Genomic DNA, 22,035 nt, shown 5'->3' on the forward strand with positions numbered 1-22,035 from the left:
TTGTAGTTGAGAGAACTGAGGCCTAGAGAGACAGGTGACCTTGCCTAAAGTCACCCAGGTAGCACATAGTAAGACTAGAAGTTGGCCTGTGTTCTGCATCATGACTTGTCCTGTGGAGACTCTTTCAGCCACTTCTGTCAGGTCTCCAGGTCATCTACTTTGGTCTCTGGACCATTTGAAAAACCATTGTGTATCTATCAGGAGTGGCTCCCCAAGAATACACAGTGACAGCGACAGGCAGGGGAATGTGAGTGGGCGTGGAGCCATGTCTCACTGTGATGTCTTGTGTCCTGTTGGGGAGCCCAGATAAGCCCTGTTCAAGGAAGGAGCCCCAGACTTTGCAGCAGGCCATGGACAGAGCGCGTATGCTCTCCTATTCGCATCCCGTCTCTCGGCTAAAGTAGCACAGAACCGTGAGTCCCCCCAGCAAAGTCACTGAGCCCTCTGGGTGGCGGTACCAGCTGTCACAAGAGGCAGTGAGCATCCAGCATGGCAGCTCAGTGTTGGGCTAGCATTGATTGCAGGGTGGTTGGGATGGACTTGGGCGGGACCCGGACCTGGCTTTGAGTACTGGCCTGACCTCTGTTTATCTTTGCGATTCTAGGCAGGCTCCTCAGCCCTCCTTCTCAGGTTAGTCAACAGTAAAATGGACATGGGATACCTCCTTCATGCTGGGGAAATAAGGAGCAAATAAAGTCACAGAAAGTGTCTAGAACAGTGTGTGGCACATGGCCAAGACTCAACAAAAGCCTCTCTCTCAGAAACCCCTTATTCGTCACTCCTGAGTTGAAAGGGGACTCCAGAGGCGTGGGGTCCTGAAGCCTCACTTTAGTTGGCAGGAGTCTGGTGCCGTGTGTTAGGTTCCGGGTGTGTGTATATTAAGTATGATAGTGAACAAAGAGAATCTTGCAGTGTTCAGAATTCTTGGGAACGCCCCTGAGTGGCAGTGTCATGTAGTGACTTCTTGGTATACGTGGCAGGTGTCAGACAGATGAACCCAAATGTGACATTTGAGTCAGCACTTTGTGCAGCTTGAATTGAAAACTTGCTGCGTGCGGTTCTGCCTGGTGGTACCGGGAAATGTTCCCATGCCAGCGTGACTCTGGCCGTGAAAAGGAGCCATGTGTCCGTGCAGATGGGTTTCTCGTGCCTCCTGATCATCGCCTCAGTTTTTACTGAAGCAGTTTATGTCACAATTGGAAAGTTCTGGTGGCACAGAACCGATGTTCCGCCCTGTAGGTCTGTGCTCTGCGGGCGGAGGGGGCCGGGTGGAGGGGAGAGCAGGGGCAGAGGCCAGAGCCTGACTCCTTGCCCACCACGCCCCAGCTGTGTGGTCCAGGCCTGGTGGTTTTATTTGGTGCCTCAGATGTCCCGTCTGTAAAATGGGAGTGGCAGGGCCCGCAGTGCTCGGTACATCAGTTCTGTCAGTGGAGTAGCTAGTGTTCTTATTCTGAGCAGTAGATAAGGAGGGAGCTGGGATTTTTGCATAGTTTGAGGACCGGTTTAATAACCAGCAAGTATCAGGGGAGCCGAGCTGCCTCCAGAAATCGTGCACGTTCTGAGTCAGAGCATTGGAGCAATAACTCGGAACCACGTGCTGAGAAGGGGCCTCTGCAGGCCTGAGTGGGAGGGGGCTGCACCGACAGCTGTGGGGTCCGGCCCCTCCAGTCATGGAGGATGAGCAGTGGCCAGCCGTCCAGGTGAGAAGAATGATGAAAACAGTATGGAGGGGCCTCTTTGAAAACTTTTCAGCTTGAGTCTCTCCATGAAACCTGGTAGTGGGTTCATCGGGGGCTGTGACATGCAGGTGCTCGAAGGTGAGCTTGATGGATGATGGTCGACAGTGTGTTAAAGGAGGTAGAGGCAGATGTGTTTATGGGCTCTCAGGGATCGGGGAGTCTGGATGCAGAGGGAAAGGAGGGGAGGGGGCAGTTAGGATCAGAGAAGTTGGGGAGATGAGGCCTCGCCTGTGATGGGCAGATCAACAGCAAGCGAGGCAGGAGGGAGGACTCTGGGGCCAGGAGGTTCTTCTTCCGGAAGCAGAAGGACACGATGTGGTCTGCCCCTTTTGACCCCACCTTCCCAGCCAAGTGCGTTAGCCACCTCGGCCTTTGTACGAGGGCCACATCTGGACACTACCTTGAACTTAGTACATCGTTGGCTAAAACGGGTTCTTTTCTTTCTTTTTAGTATCCTATGGAAATCAGGAAGTATGAGTACGACCCCAGTTTTGCAATTCGTGGACTGCATTATGATGTGCAGCGGGTAGGTTTAATTCTCATGTGTTTCTTCAGTTTAACGGTGTTTGGGAATAAAATGTACTCTTGGTGTTTTTCTTTGCTCAACACATAAATCGATTTAAAATGTTCTTTTGGGCTACAGAAATGAATTACTCAAAACATCTTTGGATTAAGTCTTTTTCAAGAGACTACATATTAGAAAAGCATGAATACATTTAGCAATTTGGGAGATGCCGTTTATTCCCAGTATCCCTTTTTGGTGTTTTGAGTTGCCAATTGTCACATCTTTTTTTCGCCAATAGGCCATTTCCTTAATGAATTGCACAGTACCTCTAATCAGCAAGCAAACCTTTCGGAAGCACACAGTGTACTTCCTTGTTATGACAACTTAAATGCGGATGGGGTTTATAGTGACACTAGAATTCTCATTAAATATGGAAATTGTTGTGCATTATTTACGTGTGCCTGTTGTTTATGTTTTTGAAGGCAATACTGATGAAGATTGATGCTTTTCATTACATCCAGCTGGGAACTGTCTATAGGTAAGGGTCAGAGGAGGCAAATTTAATTCACTCAAAAAAACCAAGTGGCTTCGAGTTTCAAGACCCACTGACTGTTGAGTGACGAGGAGGGCTGCAGTGTGTGTGTTGGGGAATCATTTCCTCCCTCCCTCCCTCGTTCAAGATATTCATCGGGGCCGGCTGCCATGGTAGATGCTGATGGTTTGGCTTATAAGCGTGTTCTCAGGGAGCTCGGGGTGAAGGGCGAAGCCACACACGTAAACCGGTGACTGCAGTCCGGAGTGACCAAGGTGACGATGGACATGTGCTGAGACAATCAGGAGCTCTCTGGAGGACTCTGTGAGAGGACTGGCTTTCCGGAGGCGATGGCCGGCCAGCTGAGTTTGTGTCCTGGAGAGGAGGTTTGGGTGGGGAGGGGTGTTGGAGCGAGTGAGCACATTCTTCTTTCCACGGTGGTCATCGAGTGGTTTGGATATTAAGACTTTTCTTGTGTTGGAATTCGTAGAAGCACTTAGCTCAGTCAGCAGTCTTTGTAACGTTGAAAATGAAGGGTTTTACTTTTTTCTCATTCTTAAATTCGTGTGGGATTTAGGAGTGCGGTTTCCGTCTAGAGTCACATAAGGTACCTTAAGAGGTGTGTATATCTCACAGATTCTTTGCTGAAGTTAATATTTGTTTATACAAGTAACACACACACACACGGTTATAATCAAATAGGACTAAAAATGCCATAGGGGACAACAGCATCCTCTGTCCTCCCTCCCCCACCCACACCCCTTAAACTCTTCTTGAATTAAAGCATTTTTCTCCTTCCTGTTTCTAATGAATATGCTCATTCTCCTGTTTCCTAATTTGTTAATTCTGAGCATCGTCCCTGCTATGAGAGACGAGGATTCGGTTCTCCTGCACGCACACCCTCTTCTCCGGCCTCGTTCTTCTCACCTCGATAAGATCTTTGTATCTGGGTATATATGACCGACCATCATTGTTTGCCCTGTGATTATTTGTTCCTGGTACAGTGTTAGGTCTTTCTAGGATTTCATAATAACCTCACTTTTTATTTGCTTAGTTTTCAGTGTAGGTATCCCTCGTTTTTCTAAATGCTCCATCACTAATATCAAGCATGCATTTATTTCCCAACAATTCATATATTTTATATAACCTGTCATTTACTTTTTTAAAAAGTTGACAACTGCCTCTTGCTCTGATCTCCACTGATGGCTCATCCTTGGACTTGTGTTCGCCTCTTTTCCTGTCCTTTGGTTCCCATTGCTTCTTTCCAGCTTTACGCCCTCATCTTGCTGGAGCACATCCTCTAGGAGCTGCCTGGTGTCCTGAAGGGCTGAGCCTTTCTGGGATCTGTGGTGGTTCATGAGTTCTTCCCTTTGGTGTCCCCTTATAAGCCCCTGTTCTCAGTGTTGCTAAGTCAGGTGCCTCCTTTTCATCTGTGATTTGACTTCCAAAAACATGTTGAAATGTCTCGTTTATTGACATCTTGGCTCTCATTTTCTTTACTTTTTGAGCAATTTAAACCCAACTCTTTTATTGTCATCGAATGGTGTTTCTGGAGGGAGAAGAGGTGGTGGTGGTGATGAGAATAACAATAATCTTAGTAATAATAAATAGCAATTAATAAATATTGAGTCTTGCTATGGGATACACACTGCCACACTGCCATTTATTTGCTTTAATGCATTTGATCCTAAAAATAACCTTATGAGGTAGAGGTAGGTACTTATTAGTCCCAGAGATGTTAAATAACTTGCTTAAGGCCACACAGAGGAAGAATTCAGACCCAAGCAGTGTGGCTCCAGAGTCTGTGCTCTTGGCCCACATGCAGTATGGACTTTCCGAAAGTGCGAGTGATAACTAGAAGTCCCTGAGCAGATCTTTCGATTTATTTCTCCATCTGTGTTTCTACCATCAGCCCCCTGACTCAGACACTCATTCCTTCTCTTCTGGGCCTCACAGTTACCTGCCGTGAGATCCCTCCTGGACATCGTTGCTCAACCGATTTACCTAAAACACTGCCCTCCACCAACCCCTCCTCTCTTCTGATATCCTGGATGACTGCCCACCGTCTAGAGAATAGAGCCCAAACCCCTTAGGTTTTCTGCCAACCTTCACTTCCTCTTCTTTTGTACATAGCTCCTTCGCTTCTTGGCTTGGTTAAGCCTCTGTTGCAAGCGACTGAAACTCAACTCAAACCGGCTTAAACAAAAACACAGTGTTGGCTCACTCATGGTGCAGTCTGAGGACCGCGCGGTTGCAGGTTCGGCTGGCTCCAGGGGCCAGATTGTTATGGTCGGACCTCCTTCTCGCTCTTGGCCCTCTCGCTCTCGGGGTTGGCCCCCTCTCAGGCAGGCCCCTCTCTGTGGTGACCCTGGCAATACCGGGCTTCCATCCCACCAGCTCCAGGTTGACAGGAGAGGAGGAGTTTCTCACCAGTTTCCACCAGTCTCAGAGGGAGCAGATGTCGGGCAGGTGCAAACAACACGCATAGTCCTTTCCTCCGAGTTCTCGTTTCTCACTGCTCGGCATCTGTTCACACTGGCGTCTGCCAGGAAACCGATTTCTTTCCTCTCTGCTTCTCGAAACCTCACTCATCCTTCCTTCAGGGCTGACTTGTGGTGAGGCCTCTCTTCACCCCTCAACCCGAAATGGTCTTTTTCTCTTCTCTTCTATGGTCACATGATCTCGTGGCTCCTCTAATTGTCTTATCTCATCTATAGATACCTTCGCTGCTGTGATAAGGCGCATGGAAAGGTGAGGCAGGAGGATCCAGCGAGGCATTTGGAGGAGAAGGGAGTGTTCAGCTTTAGGACCTGGGAAGATGGCTTTGCGCTCAGTGCTTAGGGTGTGGCGGGCTGAGGCAGCAGGGGTGCATGGGTGGGCTCTGGAGTCGCACTCCCCGAGTGTAAACCCTGGCCCCACTGCTCACATGCGTGTGGCCTTGAGCAAACTCTTGACCTCTCAAAGCCTTGGTTTGCTCCTCTGCAAACTGGGCATGCTTCCAGCTTGTCTTACAGATTAAAGCATGCTTGGAACAGTGCCCAAGGCACTCACACTACAGGCATGCATAAATGTCTTCTCTTTCTTTTCCCCTCAAAAGGGGTAGTGGATGAGCGGATGGCTGGGAAGCATGCTTCTGCCTCAGCCTCGCTTGTTTCTGAGACCCGCTGCATGTGAGTGAATTTTACGTTTTGGGTTGTGGGAGTGAGCGCCACTGGGCAGAGGAGGCGGCAGACTGGCTCTCCACTGCCGTCCCATTTCGTACCCACATTCTCAGTTCTTAATTAGAACCTTGAGAAAAGCTAGGGTTGGTCGTTCCCATCACAGTCCCACCAGCAAAACTTTGACAGTGCTTACCGTATACCACTCACTCTTCTGTATACAGTAGCTCATTTAATCTCAGGAACACCGGGAAAGAGGTACTATTATTGTTCCCATTTTTAAAATGACATGGAGACCTGGACACGTTCAATTTCTTGTTCAGGTAATACCCTTAGTAATTATGGGAGCCGGGGTTTGAACCCCAGGCAGGACTTGTTCAGATCTGTGCTTTTAACCTGTATATGTCTCATAACCGCACAGGGCTGTGTAAAGCAGTTTTCATTTTGATTTCAGTGTCGTTTTAGGCTGCATTCAGATGCGGTGACAGGCCGCCTTAGCTGGTCAAAGTAGTTCCGCGTGGTGCTCCATCTGCCTCCTGCAAAATTCAGTTGGCTGTGGCAGACTGATTTCTCTGCTCCTTTTGAGTGGACATTTGGTTACTTAGGCCTTAAGGGTACAGCTCGTGTGGCCAGGTGCCTGTGACTGTTTAAAGGTAGCAGTGGCTTCTGAAGGCCTGGGCTGAGCCTAGTGTGGAGGCAGAGGATTCACTCACCTGGCAGAGTTCTTTTAGTTTTGTATTTTCTTTCTAAGTGTTAGGGCCTTAGGAGTGTGCACGCCTGACTGCTGCCGCTTTAGCAGGAGCTGTTTGCCAAGTTCACTGTCGAGAATGATCTGGCTTAGTGCCAGTATCTTATCTGATTTCTGGAGCAAAGATAAACGGAAATAGTGCCTCTTTTGTTTTCAAAGGCTAGTAGTAGTGGTAACAAGTTAATTATGATTGGAGACAAAATATTGATGAATCCACTCAGGTATTTTTAAAAGTAATATGAGGGTGGAGAATGAAGGAAAGAGTCTGCAAGTATATTTTCATTGAAGTTACATATCAAACAAATTATATTTTATATGTACTTTAACACTGGCCAAGTGATTTTGAACGCTTAGCAACCTATCCGTATTAGTTACTAGAATTCTTATTGAATTATTTATGCTCTCATCGTAGCTCAGCGTGGTGTTTCCATCATTCATTCATTCTGTGGTTTCCTCATCATGGAGTCTGTTTTGCAAGCACCTTCTCTTCTAGAGAAGGGATAGATGAGCAGCGTTTCCCTTCATAACACTCAAGAGTAGGCGATTCCAGGTGAGGAGATATTAGGTCATTGAGTCCCAGGTGAAAGCACCTGCTCACAGTGCTGGTGGCAGAGGCAGGGGTGAAATCTAGCCACCCTGACTCCAAAATTTATTTTTCCCTGTGTATGGAGGAGCTGGATTCATTTGCAGATTATCCTGCAGCTCCTGGAGGCCGGTAGACGGGTGGACGTTATCTCGGCTTTTCGCAGATAAGGAAACTGGCCTTCACTGTCGAGCACTGTTTGGGTCACATCTCTCAGGCGGTGCCCAGGCTTCCCGCCTTGTGTCATAAGGTTTAGTCCACCCACGCCCCGTGCATGACTTTTTCCATCTCAGCACTGAGGGTAGAGTATCAGAGGGCACGAGGTTGATGGAGACAGAACCAGCCATTCTCTCCCTAATGTAGTAAAAACATTAAAAAGAAAAACACCTCGAAGCAAGTCATTAGGAAGCCTTGTATCTTGTCAAGGGAGGCAGTGTGACGTAGTGGTTGTAGAGCCACAAAGCCAAGGAGCCAGTCCTGACTCATCACTTTCCACTTTGGTGACCCTGGGTAAGTGTGTGACTTTTCTGTGCCTCAGTTGCCTCTGCTGGAAGAAAGAAGAAAAGTGCCTCCCTCCTAGGATTGCTCAGAATTAAGTGAAGGACTATGGAATTCATATGTCTGGCATATAGTAGGTGCCATGTGGTAGTAGCTATTGTTTTTTTTTCCTCTTATTACCAATAGAATGGCAGCAGTAGTAATAGTAGTAGCATCTTGTCTGTTTGTAGCAATTACCGGTGACACACCTCACCTCCTTGTGACAGCAACGTCTTGCACCTCAGTCGAAAAATCCTAGCCGTTGCCAGAAATCTGAAAATCATTGCTGTCTGTAGCTGAGCTCTTTAACTGCACTGCCTGTCATTTTCCCAGAGGCCTCAGTGTGGTCCCTGATGAAGAAGTCATTGAAATGTACGAGGGGTCCCATGTGCCTTTGGAACAGATGAGCGACTTTTATGGAAAGGTAATGAGAAACGCTTATTTATTAATTTAAAGCAGCCTGTCTTTTTCCTTATCGAAACGTGGCCCGGGAGATGTAGGGTGCTGAACTCTAGGCTCTTCGAGTGGTCATAGGGAATTGACAAGGGATTTGGGGATAGTTTTGAGAGACCCTGGGTTTGAGAGAGAATGGTACATTAGCGGCTCTCGGAGTTCTCTGATGATTCTCCTTTCATAGTCTTTTCCTCCTCACCTGACGAAGGCTTACACCTTCCTTATACTTACCCATTTGCCACCACCTGCCTGGTGTGTCCCCACTTTCTGGATTAAGTCTTTGGGGGCTGTGCTGTCACTTCCCCTGGGATTGAGGACAGCAGGTTACTCTGTGCCTGAAGGGAAACCTCTGCTTTTCTAACTCTCGTGGCTCTCTTTCCTCTCTGACTTTTCGTTTCTTGTCTTATCAGAGGCATGCTTTTATCTGTATGACCAAAATGCAGTGGAAGATGCCCAGTCAGCTGGTAAACCGAGTATTCTAATTCGCAGGCATTCAGAGAAAGGCTCTTTTTTAAGCTCTCACACGGGCTGTGTGAGGTGCTCAAACTCAGCTACAGACAGCGTTAGGTGGCTTGTTCTGTCAGTCCACGGGCAGTAGTCTGTTAGCTTGTGCTCCTCTGTGCTTGATGAGAGAGTGTGAGCTGGGAGTTGGATGGGGCACAAAGGAGGGAGGAAAGGGAAAGATGGTTAGACTTTTGGGGGGGAATTGGGCATTTCCTTGGATGCACCAGTTAACACTTGCGTAAGATGTCAGCTCTGCCATGAATGATATTTACTTTTAAACATAAGAATTTTCCTTTTTTCATGGAGAGGGGTCCAGATATTGACCAGAATCCTCCTCAGTAAACGTAAAGCCTAGCTCTGCCGAGGTGCTGGCCTCCGTTTCTAAAGTGCCCCCTCCCCCCTCCCCTGCAGAGTTCCCATGGAAACACCATGAAGCAGTTCATGGATATCTTTTCACTGCCGGAGATGACCCTCCTGTCCTGCGTGAACGAATACTTCCTGAAGAACAACATTGACTATGAGCCCGTCCACCTGTACAAAGATGTCAAGGTTGTGTCCACAGCGAGAGATTACGATGCCGCATCCTTTCCAGCGAAGTAACAGAATCCTTAGCCTCCTTTGTAGGTTAGGAGTTCGAAGTAGCCCCTTGCCTGGGGACTCTTGTATTTGCAGTTTATCCCTGAAAATTCTAAGAAAGGTGTTACGTTAGGAGAATTAGAGATCAGTCAAATTGGTTGTTAAGAGTGTGCTCATGTTGTTACTTGGATTTCTAATTCTTTCTGACTGAAGGCCAGGTCCAGGGCACCCGGTCGGTGGTGGAGGGGGTGGCGAGCGGAGGTGGGGGCCCAGCCTGTACCCAGCTCACCCCCAGCGTACCCTCAGGGAGGGGCGACTCTTCACACACACACAGACATGGCATGCACGTCTCAGACCGTGGCCCAGGGACTGCAGCTGCCCAGAGGGGCGCCCTTTTTCTCCTGCACACAGAGGGTCTGCATAGGCTTTCCGAGGCCCTTCCGAAGCTGCGGGAATCCAATCGGAGAGGGATACAGACAAATATAAATATTTAGATGCATATAGACACACCTCGTCTATATAACTTTTATTTATATATTTTAATTCATATTCACATGCGTTTATGTACTCTTTAAGGTGTCTGAACTTTTTTCAGAACTTGATTATGTGTAATTTAGTGTGTATATTTCTAAGCACTTATACATGTATTTATGTTAATATATATTTAAATATCTTTTTTATATTCATATTCATATATTACTATGTTTTTATTCTATGTTATGACTAGTTTAAAATTTCGAATGCCCAAATCATGGGTTTTAGGAAGATAAAAGATGAATTATAGTTTCCCAACATCAGTCTGGTGTTATTTGAACTAAATTGCAATATTTAGTTTCTGGTCTCCTTTTTGTGCACACAAATACCTCATCTTCAAGAATCTTTAAGAATCACTTGTAGTTATGTAACCCTTTGCACTCAGGAGGAGCGCTGTTTATTTGAAACTTCAGTTTTTACTAGTATTACTGTCACCAATAGTGAACATGTATGCAGAGTTTACTATGTTTTAGGAACTGTTTTCTGAGTGCTTTATGCATATTAACTAATTAAAACCCTCATAATGCTCACTTGAGGTAGATACTATTATTATCATCACCCTCATTTTATAAAGAAATTGAGGCACAGAGAGGTTGAGTAACTTGCCCAAGGTCACACAGCTAGTAAGTAGCAGAACCTGGATTTGAAGCCAGCAAGTTTGGTCTGGCTTATTCTTAACCAGTGCTTTCTGCCCATGCGAAGTTGAAACAAGCCTGTGCTGGAAGGAAATCGAGGTTATAGTCCAGAGATGCTCACTCTTGACAGAAATCTACCAATTCTCCAAGGCTTATGGCCCAGTTTGCCCACAGCCCAGTCCCCTGCCATAGGCTCCAGGAAGTTTCCATGTGGCCCCAGGAGTGCCACCTGTGTAAAAGACCTGCTCATTGCCACCTGGGAGCTGGGCTGTGCTCTGACACCTGCCAGGTATCAGGCTGCCACACCCCTGGGCCTGCAGAGGGGTTAGCTGCCACCTCCTCGTGTCTGCTGGCTGGACCATGTCTCTGCCTGAGTTATAATCTCATTGACAGTTCTCGCCTCATTGGTAGCACTAAAGAAGGGAGGATCCTGTCATTGGTCCCTGCCTCTTCTTCTAGATTACTGAACCTGTTGTTGGGGTCTAGGGAAGGGTGCAAAGGTGAAAAGAGCAATAATGCTCTTTGTCCAGATGACCTGGAATCATTTGTTCATGATACTGCATGAAAGTTACAGTTTATCACTTGGGGCTTTAATTCAGAGTGATCTACACAAATTATCTCCTCCAAGTGACCCTTTTGAAAATTGCATTGGAAACTGCCACTATCACCATGGAAATGTAAGTTTTCCCCATGGGAGCCACCTATGATAAATGGACCAGAATTCGGATTTCATTTAGTGCTTGGGTTGCCAGTCTTCAGAAGACAGACGTTCTCATGGAATGCCATTTCGCTTGTACTCAGGCTAATACGTTCACTGATTAAAAATGTATCTTTTGACAGGATTCAATTCGAGACGTGCACATCAAAGGGATCATGTACAGAGCCATCGAGGCAGATATTGGTGCGTACCCAGCATCATTGTGAAGATCGTCTCAGCCTTGCCCTTTGCCCTGCGATGATGCAGGCATTTTGCTTTCATTCCGGGGGCTGAGCACCTTTCTGAAGGCTGGGCAAGGACTCTGCATCCTTGCGCCTCAGCCATCTCCCTCCCCTTTGCCTCAGAACTTGACGTGGTCCTGACTCAGAAGGAGAGGCGCTGGCAGCTGTAGCCACTTAGTGTTTCCCTCTTAGAGGAGGCAGGTTCTTGGCTACTGATGCACCAGACACCAGTGGACCACCCTGCACCAAGCTCCCTTACGACTTCTTTCTCTTCCTCCAAGTGCCCTTGACAGCGCTGGACCCGTCAGCCCCAGTTAGCAAGCACTTGCAGATTGAGGGACTTCATGCTGAATCTGTGTGTGACTTTTCTCTTGCTCTTAGAAAAGTACATCTGCTATGCCGAACAGACCCGCGCAGTGTTGGCCAAACTGGCTGATCATGGCAAGAAGATGTTTCTCATCACCAATAGCCCCAGTAGCTTCGTGTAAGTTGCTCTGTGTTTCCTGGCTAGCTTCCAGCTCACTTCTTGTGTTGCATTTAACAGTTGGAAATTTGAAAGAAAAAGTTGCCAAAAAACAGCTAATTCCTTTAATGTTAGACTCACCTAGCTGACCTGTTCCAGGGACAAAGGGATGAAGTATATCGTTGGAAAAGACTGGAGGGACCTGTTCGACGTGGTCATCGTTCAGGCCGAGAAGCCAAACTTCTTTAATGATAAGCGGAGGTGAGTGTCCGTCTTTTTAGGGGACTAGATTTTGTTCCTTTGTTGCTGTGGATGCTTACGTAGTGTGTCTTGGTGAAATCTGAGTAGGAAAATCACAAGCATCTGAGCTGACAGTGTTTGATTTTTTCACCCTTCTAGCAAATAATTACAAAGAGGATGCTGTTAACTCACAGCAGACACCTTGCCTGTATTGAAAGCTTTCTCGGTTCAGCTTGGCCTGTCTCGCTCCTGTGAGTCAGGCTTTAAGAGAGTGACTGACAATAAGGAAAAACCTAGACTTAATCTCACTTGGTAAATTAGATCTCTTGATGCAGACGCATTGTGCCGCGTCAAAACAGCAGCAGCAGCAAACCACCTGGTGGGTCGCTCTTTAAAGAGAGCTCTAAACAATGCCTTTAAACTTGCAATTGGATTTTGCACATCTTCTCTGCGACACAGGTTTTACGTCAGGTTTTGGAGCAAATCTCTACCGAGACTTGTAGAATGTCTTTCTGTCTCAGTAGCCTTGGGCAGTAGGGGAGCCAGGAAGCTTTGGGTTGTCACGGTGATTGTGCCCAGTGTGTCCTTAGGATTTAGTGGGTTGGGGGGATCTCGGATCCTAAAATATCTTCTAATGTGTGGAACAGACATTCACCAAGAGTCGTTCCCCCCCAAATGTAGATAGGGAGTTACAGTATGGGGGTTATAAAAATAACTCATATTTGTATAACAATGACATATTTTTGAAACACTTGACCCACATTAAGCTGTTTTGCACTTGGTAACCAGGCAGCCTTTCCCTCTCTGCTAGGTGCTGTATAGCATCATAACACGGTGTTCTGTAGTTAGTGTTGAATGGATTAAATCCAGTTTTCCAAGTGTCACAGTGGCTCCTGGAAGAAGAAGCAAAGCCAAAAACCATCTGCAGAGACTGAGAATTCAAGGGAATGAAGGAAAAACTAGAGAGTTGATCAAAAACAGCTGTATATACCAGCTCGCTTCTCGGTCAGTCGCTGATAAAGCGCTCTCTCGAATTTTATTAGAGTCTAGGGTGTAGGCAGAAGCTCCTCATCTCTCCTTTCGCCCTGGGCCCCCTCCCTTGTCATGTTTACACACGGTGGCAGAACAGTGTCTCGGGCTCCTTTCCTGGGGGGTGTTGCGGGGTGGCACAGCTTGCTCCCTCACTGCACCCGTTTATTTTGCCTCCGTTCCGAATGCCTGGAACAGGAGCCGAATAATCCTCCACCCGTCTCCTCCCTGGGTTATTTTATAACGATGAAGGTCAGAAACAACATAAAGGAGCATCCATCTCAGGGGATATTATGCAGCTATAAAAATGATGCATGAGAAAAGAAAAACAGTGAGTGTGTTTATGGCAATAAATGATGTATGAATAACATGCGGTTACATGAGAACTTGGCTTACAACATTAGAGAAAAAAAAGATATCGTCAGTAAACCCAAACGATCCTCATTTTTATGTTCATTAAAAAAGATAGGTACAAAGACCGAAAGACATCTCCTGAAACGGTTAAGTGTTTATATCTAGGTATACCTACGTACTGGAATTATGGGTGATTTTCTCCATTGTATTTTTCTGCATTTTCCAGGATTTTTTTTGCAGCGAGTTAATATTTTTCCAATGAGGAAAAAAATTCCAAATAAGCGTTACCTTAGAAAATTTCGTAGGCAAACAAACCCCTTGTCCTTTGGACTAGCACCTCCAGGGTGAGGAATAAGGCTTTATTCTTATTTCCCACTTTTCATCATAAAATGGTACACCTGGTCCTCTGATTGATTTTATATCTAGAGTGACTGAATTTCAGATGCAAAGCTGGGTAAGTTATACTACTAAGGCAGTATTTCCATACACTTTTGCGCTTTTTTTTTTGTGTGTGAAACAGTTTTTGCAGAAAATGTTTCCTGTACAGTGAAATAAATTTGGGAAATCTGGGTTAAAGACAGTTTCTTTACAGGGAGGGCTTTTCACAGCCATCGGTAACTTTTAAGAGGGACGTAGGTAGTGTGTCGTGTTTTGCGAATGTGTTCGACCCTGGAATTCCCTTTCCACTTCATGTCCTCAGATGCGGGGTCTGCTGTCTGGGAGGCACTGCACTGGCCCCAGGATGGGGTGGGGTGGGGTGGGGTGGGGTTTCAGGGCTTTTTCAGGTTCATGGAGCTCCTTTCTGTTCCCGGTGAGCCACGTGTGGCGTTTCGCACAGCAGGCAGCCTGCACGACTACCCTGTGTCGTGATGTTTCCCGTTTCTGTTCTCAGACCTTTCCGAAAGGTGAATGAAAAAGGCGTCTTACTCTGGGATAAAATTCACAAGTTGCAGAAAGGCCAGATTTACAAGCAGGTATCTCATGACCAGTTTATTTTATTTTTTTTGTTACTTTGCTTCGTGTGCTCGGTAATAATAACAGCTAAAGTTCTTGGAGGCTTACTGTGGGTGCCAGGTGCAGTTCTGAGTGCTCTACTCGAATTGACTGCTTATAACTTGTTGGCAAAATTTAAGTCAGTATATTTTCAGTATACTCAGAATTGAATGATTTTTTAAAACAAAATTTAAAGCGTTACTTTCAATAGGATACAACATTTAAGATGCCAATAGCAAAGCTTGGAAATTTCCCTTTAAGAAGCATTTAATCACATGGCATATTACTTGCCCAAGTTAGTAATTACTTCCTGACAAGCTGTGTTTTATGTGCAGCTTTAATATATCTTGGTATCATATAAGTCTTGGAAATGTTTGAATAAAAGAATTGCTGACTATTATTGCGTTACTGAAGTTAGTTGTTTTTTTCTTTTTTCTCTTTTTTTTTTACATACTGATATATTCCTGGTGGGTATTATAACAACCTGCTAGATTTGGCATTAAGTGTATTTTCTAGGCCTTGAAAAATTAGCTTTGATACAATCATTCCACTTCTAGAAAGTTAGCCTAAGAAAATGATTAAGATGTAGCTAAAACACTTGTATAAGAATGTTTATCATGAAGTTACTTACAAAATAGATGACAGAGTAAATGATAACAAAATAAATGTTCAACATCAGGGAATTGGTAAAATGAATTATGGTATTCCTTAGGAACTGAAATTACATGGCAGGTTAATATTTGACTTGGAAAGATGGTCACAGCATGTTAAGTGTAAAAAGGTCATTACAAAAAATTCTATACAATATGAATCCCTTTTGAAAAATAGATTTGACTTAGGAGAAAGGCCTGAAAGATTTCATACTAAGTTGCTTTTAAAGTTATGTTTTGATATTTAAAATAAATTACAAAAGCAAAAAATTCTTTTGAAGTTTTAAAAAAGTAGATATTTTGGGCTGTGGGTTATACACAGGTCTCTCTCTGTCATACAATATACTATGTTTTTCCCTTATTGCAGGGCAATTTATATGAATTTTTGAAGCTTACAGGATGGAGAGGATCCAAAGTGTTGTATTTTGGTGACCATATATACAGTGACCTGGCGGTGAGGAGCCTTTTTCCTATTTCTTTGTCGTGGGACAGACACATTAGTTCCACTTATTAAGGAATTTCTTTTGTGTTTAAGACTAAATTTGTTTTATTTTCACATATTTGTGAATTTTTCAGTTTTTTCTTATGATTTCTAGTTTCATGTCTTATGAGCAGAAAAGATACTTTGTATGATTTCCATCTTTTTAAATTTATAAGACCATTTCACATTGTGTATTTACTTATTTGTTGTCTGTATTTCCCATGAGAGGCAGGCATTTGTCAGTTTTTGTTCATTGTTTTAGCCTCAGTATCTAGAACAGGGCCCAGCAAATAGTAGCACTTGATAAATATTTGCCAAATGAGAACATGAATGACGCTTTAGATGGTGAGTGTACATCTTAGATTTTCCAGGACATAATTAGCATCAGATAGTCTGATCCATTGGCAAATCCTGGGGTTACAATATTTAGAATGAAAAATGCGGTCGTGTCTGTTCGTGCTGCAAGATCAGTCCACGTCTGAGAGTCCCTGGTTCCCCACTGCCCACAAGGCCTGATGCACAGTGGGTGTTCCCCAGCCATCTGTGGATGAACTTGAATGTAGACCTTCAGTGGCATCGCGTTGAGCCTCTTTCTGCCCTTGACCTCATTGTTGTCTTACAGGCCATGGTTGATGATTCCAGACCCTGTGTGTCTGTGACTCGACAGCAGTTATTTCTGGAACAGAAACGTTCTGGGGTGGGGGCGAAATGGTCAAAACTGAAATGGTCAAAACTTTGGTTTTAATTGAAATGTAATTCATTGAAGTCAGCTTGGTTAATAACTAACCATTACCATTAAAAAAATAATTCAACAAATGCCTGTTGTGTCTGGGAAAGGTAACGAACGCTTTCAATTCTGTGGAGATTAACGTTGACTTTCTGGGATCTTTGCGATCAGGATTTGACCCTGAAGCATGGCTGGCGAACCGGTGCAATCATCCCGGAGTTAAGGTCCGAGCTCAGAATCATGAACACGGAGCAGTACGTTCAGACCATGGCCTGGCTGCAGACCCTGACTGGGTTACTGGAGCAAATGCAGGTTTGGGAATTTTTTCTCTCCTACTTTTTAATTAAGCGGTAAAATTAGTCCACTAGTCAGTTACTTTAGGTCTTTTCCGTTTAATCGTGCTTATAAAGTGTGAGGCATAATTCATCCTGAAGAATAACTGCTGGGATTATTTTGCCCCTAAGAGAGTTTTGTTGTTTCTCTGAAGAGATCTTTAAAAATGCTCCCAAAGCCGTTTGGAGAAAGAGCTTTGTGGGGCCTGTGTGGTCTCAGGTGTTCGTTTACGTCCCTCGGTCAGTCGAAGTCCAGTGTCCTCACTTCCCCACCGAAGCCGCTTTGGGAGGTGTCCTGTGGGGCAGTGGGATTTGAGAACCTCTGCCAGTGTTTGGGTCCAGTCCTGCCTCTTCCCTGAGCCTGCAGTGGTCTCCATTCTGGGCCTCGGTTTCATCATCTATTAAATGAAGGGTCTTGTGGAACGAACACTTTGGGTTAGGCACCACGGCTTGTTGCAGAGTCTCAAAGCAAGAGTCAAGGTCCTGTGTGCAGCCTCCATTTGATTTTGAAGATAATGCCTACAATTTGCCGGCTCACTCGGGTGCAGTGGCAGTTTTTTCTTTCCGCAAGTTCCACAGCCACTTTTGGACAGTTAGTGATGATTGTTGTCCTTAGGGGTGATTTTCCGGCCTGTGAAGCTGGCCCCCTGTGGCAGCTGCGACCCCCTTCCCAGTCTCGTGAGGCACCTTGCTTTCTCACTTGGTCCAGCTGGCTAGGCCTGCAGCCATCTCAGTGTGAAGGCTGCCTCTTTCAGGATGAGGGGCATGGGCGCCTGCTCTCTTGGCTAACACACCTGTAGCCTCTGGCCATGGCCTGCTAGCTCGCTTTGGAAATGGCCAGGGAACAGTCTTGCCTGGCCCATTTGGCAACCCGTGTGGAGGCGGCTGGCAGTGAGCTCAGGCAGAGCTGCGAGGGGCCGGCAGGCCAGGCCGTCACTCCAGGGCACACACATGCTCGAGCACGGGGCCTTGTACGTCGCCCCCCGTCTTGCTTCCGTGTGCTCCAGCTACATTGGTTCTTGCTCGTCTCTGATGGGGACTTGTCATGTCTCTTTGCCATGTTTGTGCGTGAGATGATTTTCTAAAATAAAAGGCATCGATTCCGAGTCCATGCAGCCTCGAGTCTGTGCACAGGTTGTACAGTTAACAGTCGTGACCCTTCACGTGGCATGCGTTGTGCCTAGAGCTTGTCCTGCACGCATCACTCATTTAATAGTCCCAGCTGTCCTGTGTGGGCAGGTGCCATTTTTTCACTTTAGATAAGGAAACTGGGTGTTGAGAGGTTAGGTGACGTGTCTCAGGTCATAAGATGACAAAAGAAGACCTTGAACCGATGCCCAGGTCCATGCCTTTGAGCACTGCACTGAGCTTTCCTGTTGTGTGCGATCGAGGCCTCAGGGGTGGCCAGGGACCCCTCCCCTGCGATGCTGGCAGCTGGACACACACACACACACACACACACACACTCGCGATGCTGGCAGCTGGTCACACACACACACACGCAAACTTCACGTAGGTGGCGTCACGACATTTTAGCTTCGAGGACAGTTTCTTTGTTTTCTTCTCTCTGACCTGTACAAAAAGTTAGGTGATTAAGGAGTGTGGGTTTAGAGCCTGGAAGAGCTGAGAATATTTCTGTGATTTATACAGTTAATTATTCATGGCGTAAGGTTAGGAAAGGAAGAAGAGGAAGTTAACATTTACGTTGCCACCCTCGTTTTACGGGAGAGGAACCTGAGGCAGAGACAAGTAACTTTTCCAGAATCACGAAGTTCGCGAACAGTAGTATCAAGCTCTTTAGGAATGAGAGTTTAGGATGGTCCGGACACTAAAGGCTTTCTGTTCATTTCATTCTCACTACTCTCTGAAGTCGGTGCCAACATCATCCCCATTTTACAGATGAACCTGAGGCACAGAGGAGAAAATCACTCGCTCAAGTTAAGGGTGATGCTGGGACCCTAGAGTTTTCACTGCTGTATCGCCTCGGGTTCTAACACTCTTTACAGCATTCTGTCTGGTTGTCTGGTTGGGTTCGCTGGGATATGAAGGTGTATGGCTGATTATTAAAAAAAAATACACAAATGAGTGTCATTTCTCACTGACCTCCCTGTTCCCTTTTTACTTAAAAGCTATAGATTATTCCAGTGATCCTGTGTCAGATGTTTCTAGAACTCCCCTTGGGATTATTTTCATAGCACGTAGCACATTATTTGAACTGTTTTCTGAGGAGAAAAATTTGTCCTTTCAGGTTGAGTTTGATTTTTTTTTTTTTTGGAGCCAGAAGAGGTGTCACTTAGAGCCAAGTCTGATGAATTAAATACAAGGATATAATTTTTGGTTTTAAGAAAGTAGCTCTAAAGAAAAAAGGTAATTTTGTTAACTAGCCTCAAAGCGTGCCCCAAACAGTACCCCAAACAGTGTGGTTAGTGGTGGTAGCGCTGGTAAAGATGGGGCTCATGGCGGTGGGGTCTCCCCGGGTAGCCACCCAAGGTCTCCTTTAGCCCTGGGACCGGCAAACTTCTGGGCCGGATGGAAAGTATTAGGCTGTGCAGACCATGCAATCTCCGTCCCAGCTCAGCTCTGTGCTTGTGGCACAAAGCAGCCTTAGACGACACGTAAACGGCTGCCTGTAGCTGTGTTCCTCATGACACTAAAATATGAATTTCATATCTCCATGTGTCATAAAATTATTCTTTTGATTTGTTTTCAACCATTTAAAAAGGAACACCCATTCTTAAGCTCGTAAGCCTATAGAACGTAAACGGACCTGTGGCTGTGTTGATCATGACACTAAAATATGAATTTCATATCTCCATGTGTCATAAAATTATTCTTTTGATTTGTTTTCAACCATTTAAAAAGGAACACCCATTCTTAAGCTCGTAAGCCTATAGAAAAATGGGTGGTGGGCTGGATTCGACCTCCTCCGGTGTAGGCTGTTGGGCTGCTAACCAGATCGCAGTATCCTGCTGACACGGGAGGAGCGAGGGTAGGTGTGGTACTGAGGCCAGTCTACGTTTTCCGCTCGTGAAGAGCGGAGCATGGGGCTGAAGGTGGCTGGGGTGTCTGCCGGGTCAGCTTCTGGCGTGGGCTTCTGGTTGGACTTTTCCAATGCTAACTACCGACGTCGGAGTACATGGTTTGACTTAAAGATTAATTATAACTAACACAGTCTTTGAAATATTTTAAAGTAGATTTCAGATCCATGAGAAAATTATTTTCTGAAGTTTGGCCTGGTAGGGGGAACAGAGCTGGAGAAAGGGGGCGGCTCAAGGAAAAGTAGTTTTTTTTAATGGGAGAGACTTTGGCATATGTTTAAGTGCTGATGGGAGGGATCCAGGTGAGGAGGTGGATCATATGCGAGGGATGGTCGATGACGGAGAAGGGTTCCGGGATGGCAGGTACTGAGTGGGCCTTGGATAGGGCGCTGTGGGGAGGCTGGGTTAAGGCGCACGCCCACAGCGCTCAGATGCCCCTTCTCTGGGAATGCTCCCCTGGCCTGAGATTCCTGGGCCCTTCTGCCCTAGCATGTCCTGTCAGTGATCTTGGGCTCTGCTGGGGATGATCCATCATCCTTGGCTGCCTTCCATTCTGGAAAAGCTGGGCTGGAGAACATGCCTTGAACTTGGACACCCAAGTTGATTCTTTGTGTCTGTGAGGCCAGCCCTAGGGTGGGGGGCCCACCTGAGGGGCAGGAGTAGAGAGGAATGTTCATATGGCCGGTGGCAGCTAGTTTCCTAAAGGAAGAGTAAGTAATCCTTATTCTGGTCACCAGTCAGAGAATTCTCCTCTCCTGCAAGTAGGGGGAAGAGTAAGGGACTAGAAGCTTCTTTGTACTGGACACAGGTGTCTAGTTCATGGACTAAAAAGGGTATTTGGGCAGAGGTGGGGGGAAATTCCCTCCCACAGACTAACACCCTATTCTGTGTGGTATCACACTGTTTTGTCATGGTTGGGGTCTGCCCCCCACAAGGGCCTCCATCTTTCTTTCTCGTATCTTTAGCATCTAGCACAGTGCTCAGCACACAGTAGGTGCTGAATATGCATATATAAGTGTGTGTATGTATATACATGTGTGTGTATATACACATGCATGTGTATATGTGTATGTAGATGAGTGTACGTTTGTATATGTGTACATATGTGTACATATAAATAAATTCCTTGTGACATCCTATAGATTTTTGATCTAGTCACATACTTTGTAGAGCCTAAATTGTGTAGCAAGTAATTTGTTGACTAAAATGTGAAAGCTGATTAAAACTGCTCATAGAACCATCAACCCCCAGAAGGGCCGGCCCAGTGCTCCAGGCTCCAGTAGCACAGCCAGTGGTCATTCCGTGCAGCTGCTTCCTGGTGGTGTGGGCAGTGGGGTCGGGCAAGAAACCCAGATTGCAAGCCCAGGGTTTTGTCTGGGTGGCAGAGGCCCTTAGCAAGCTGCCTGTTAGTCAGGCTGTTGAGCCGGGGGGACGTGATAAACAGAAGGTCCTTGGCACCCACGTCGAAAGCAGATGGTTCGCTTGTTTGGTCTTTTCCTCCTAAGTCTGCCCCGTGACCGTGAATTGCAGGGAGCCACCTGTCCCCTGTGATCACGTGTGCCTCTCACTCTAGCCGAGTGTTTGTTTAGCCACGGGAGCCTTGCGGAGGGACTTCCGAGAGTCCGTCCTTGGGTTGTGGGCAGTTGTCATTTTCCTTTTGCCTTTTGCCATATTTCAGCTCCATCAGAAAATTCTCTGCTTTTCCATCTTGTTCAAGTGCTCAACCTGCTTGCTTTTTACAAAAGCAATTATTTTTTTTTCTCTTAAACAGTTTAAAAGATAACATTAAGAAAAAAAATGAAAACAAATTGTAATTCCACTACTCTTGTACAAATTAAAGAAAAATTTCCATGTTATATCCCAGATATATGCAGATATTTTTACATGCTTCCAGTTAGTAGATGTACTGTTTGTTACACCTATTTCTACTTAACTGCCATTTTTATGTTGGCATATGTACATATATGCACATCATATGTGTAACAGGTAATATATATTTTATATATTTATATATGTAATATATATATATTGAAGGTATATTATACATATATTTTTTGTGCATACATGTGCATTATGTTTATACACAGCCTTTAATAATACTTTAATAGCTCTAGTTTAATACGAGCCTTGTTTAATATCTTCATAATATTCCATTTAATTTGTTAAACCCTATTTCTGTTATCGGAGATTTAAAACTATTTTTGGTGAAGAGAGAGGATGGGGATATATTACAGGTATATTATACATATATTTTTTGTGCATACATATGCATTATGTTTATACAC

General features: G+C 45.5%; 1 protein-coding gene across 1 annotated transcript in view; it reads left to right on the forward strand.

Moving 5' to 3' along the window:
• Positions 1 to 22,035, forward strand: part of NT5DC3 (5'-nucleotidase domain containing 3) — a 51,172-nt gene that overhangs the window by 22,586 nt on the left and 6,551 nt on the right. Inside the window, exons 3-12 of the mRNA XM_006914535.3 lie at positions 2,191 to 2,265; positions 2,727 to 2,782; positions 8,136 to 8,226; positions 9,171 to 9,308; positions 11,345 to 11,405; positions 11,825 to 11,927; positions 12,066 to 12,167; positions 14,422 to 14,503; positions 15,540 to 15,626; positions 16,552 to 16,692. Of these exons, the coding sequence (XP_006914597.1) occupies positions 2,191 to 2,265; positions 2,727 to 2,782; positions 8,136 to 8,226; positions 9,171 to 9,308; positions 11,345 to 11,405; positions 11,825 to 11,927; positions 12,066 to 12,167; positions 14,422 to 14,503; positions 15,540 to 15,626; positions 16,552 to 16,692 (936 nt within the window). The remainder of the gene's footprint in view (positions 1 to 2,190; positions 2,266 to 2,726; positions 2,783 to 8,135; positions 8,227 to 9,170; positions 9,309 to 11,344; positions 11,406 to 11,824; positions 11,928 to 12,065; positions 12,168 to 14,421; positions 14,504 to 15,539; positions 15,627 to 16,551; positions 16,693 to 22,035) is intronic.

Source organism: Pteropus alecto, unplaced genomic scaffold (genome assembly GCF_000325575.1).
Source record: "Pteropus alecto unplaced genomic scaffold, ASM32557v1 scaffold94, whole genome shotgun sequence".
In the NCBI taxonomy this organism is placed as follows: Eukaryota; Metazoa; Chordata; class Mammalia; order Chiroptera; family Pteropodidae; genus Pteropus; species Pteropus alecto.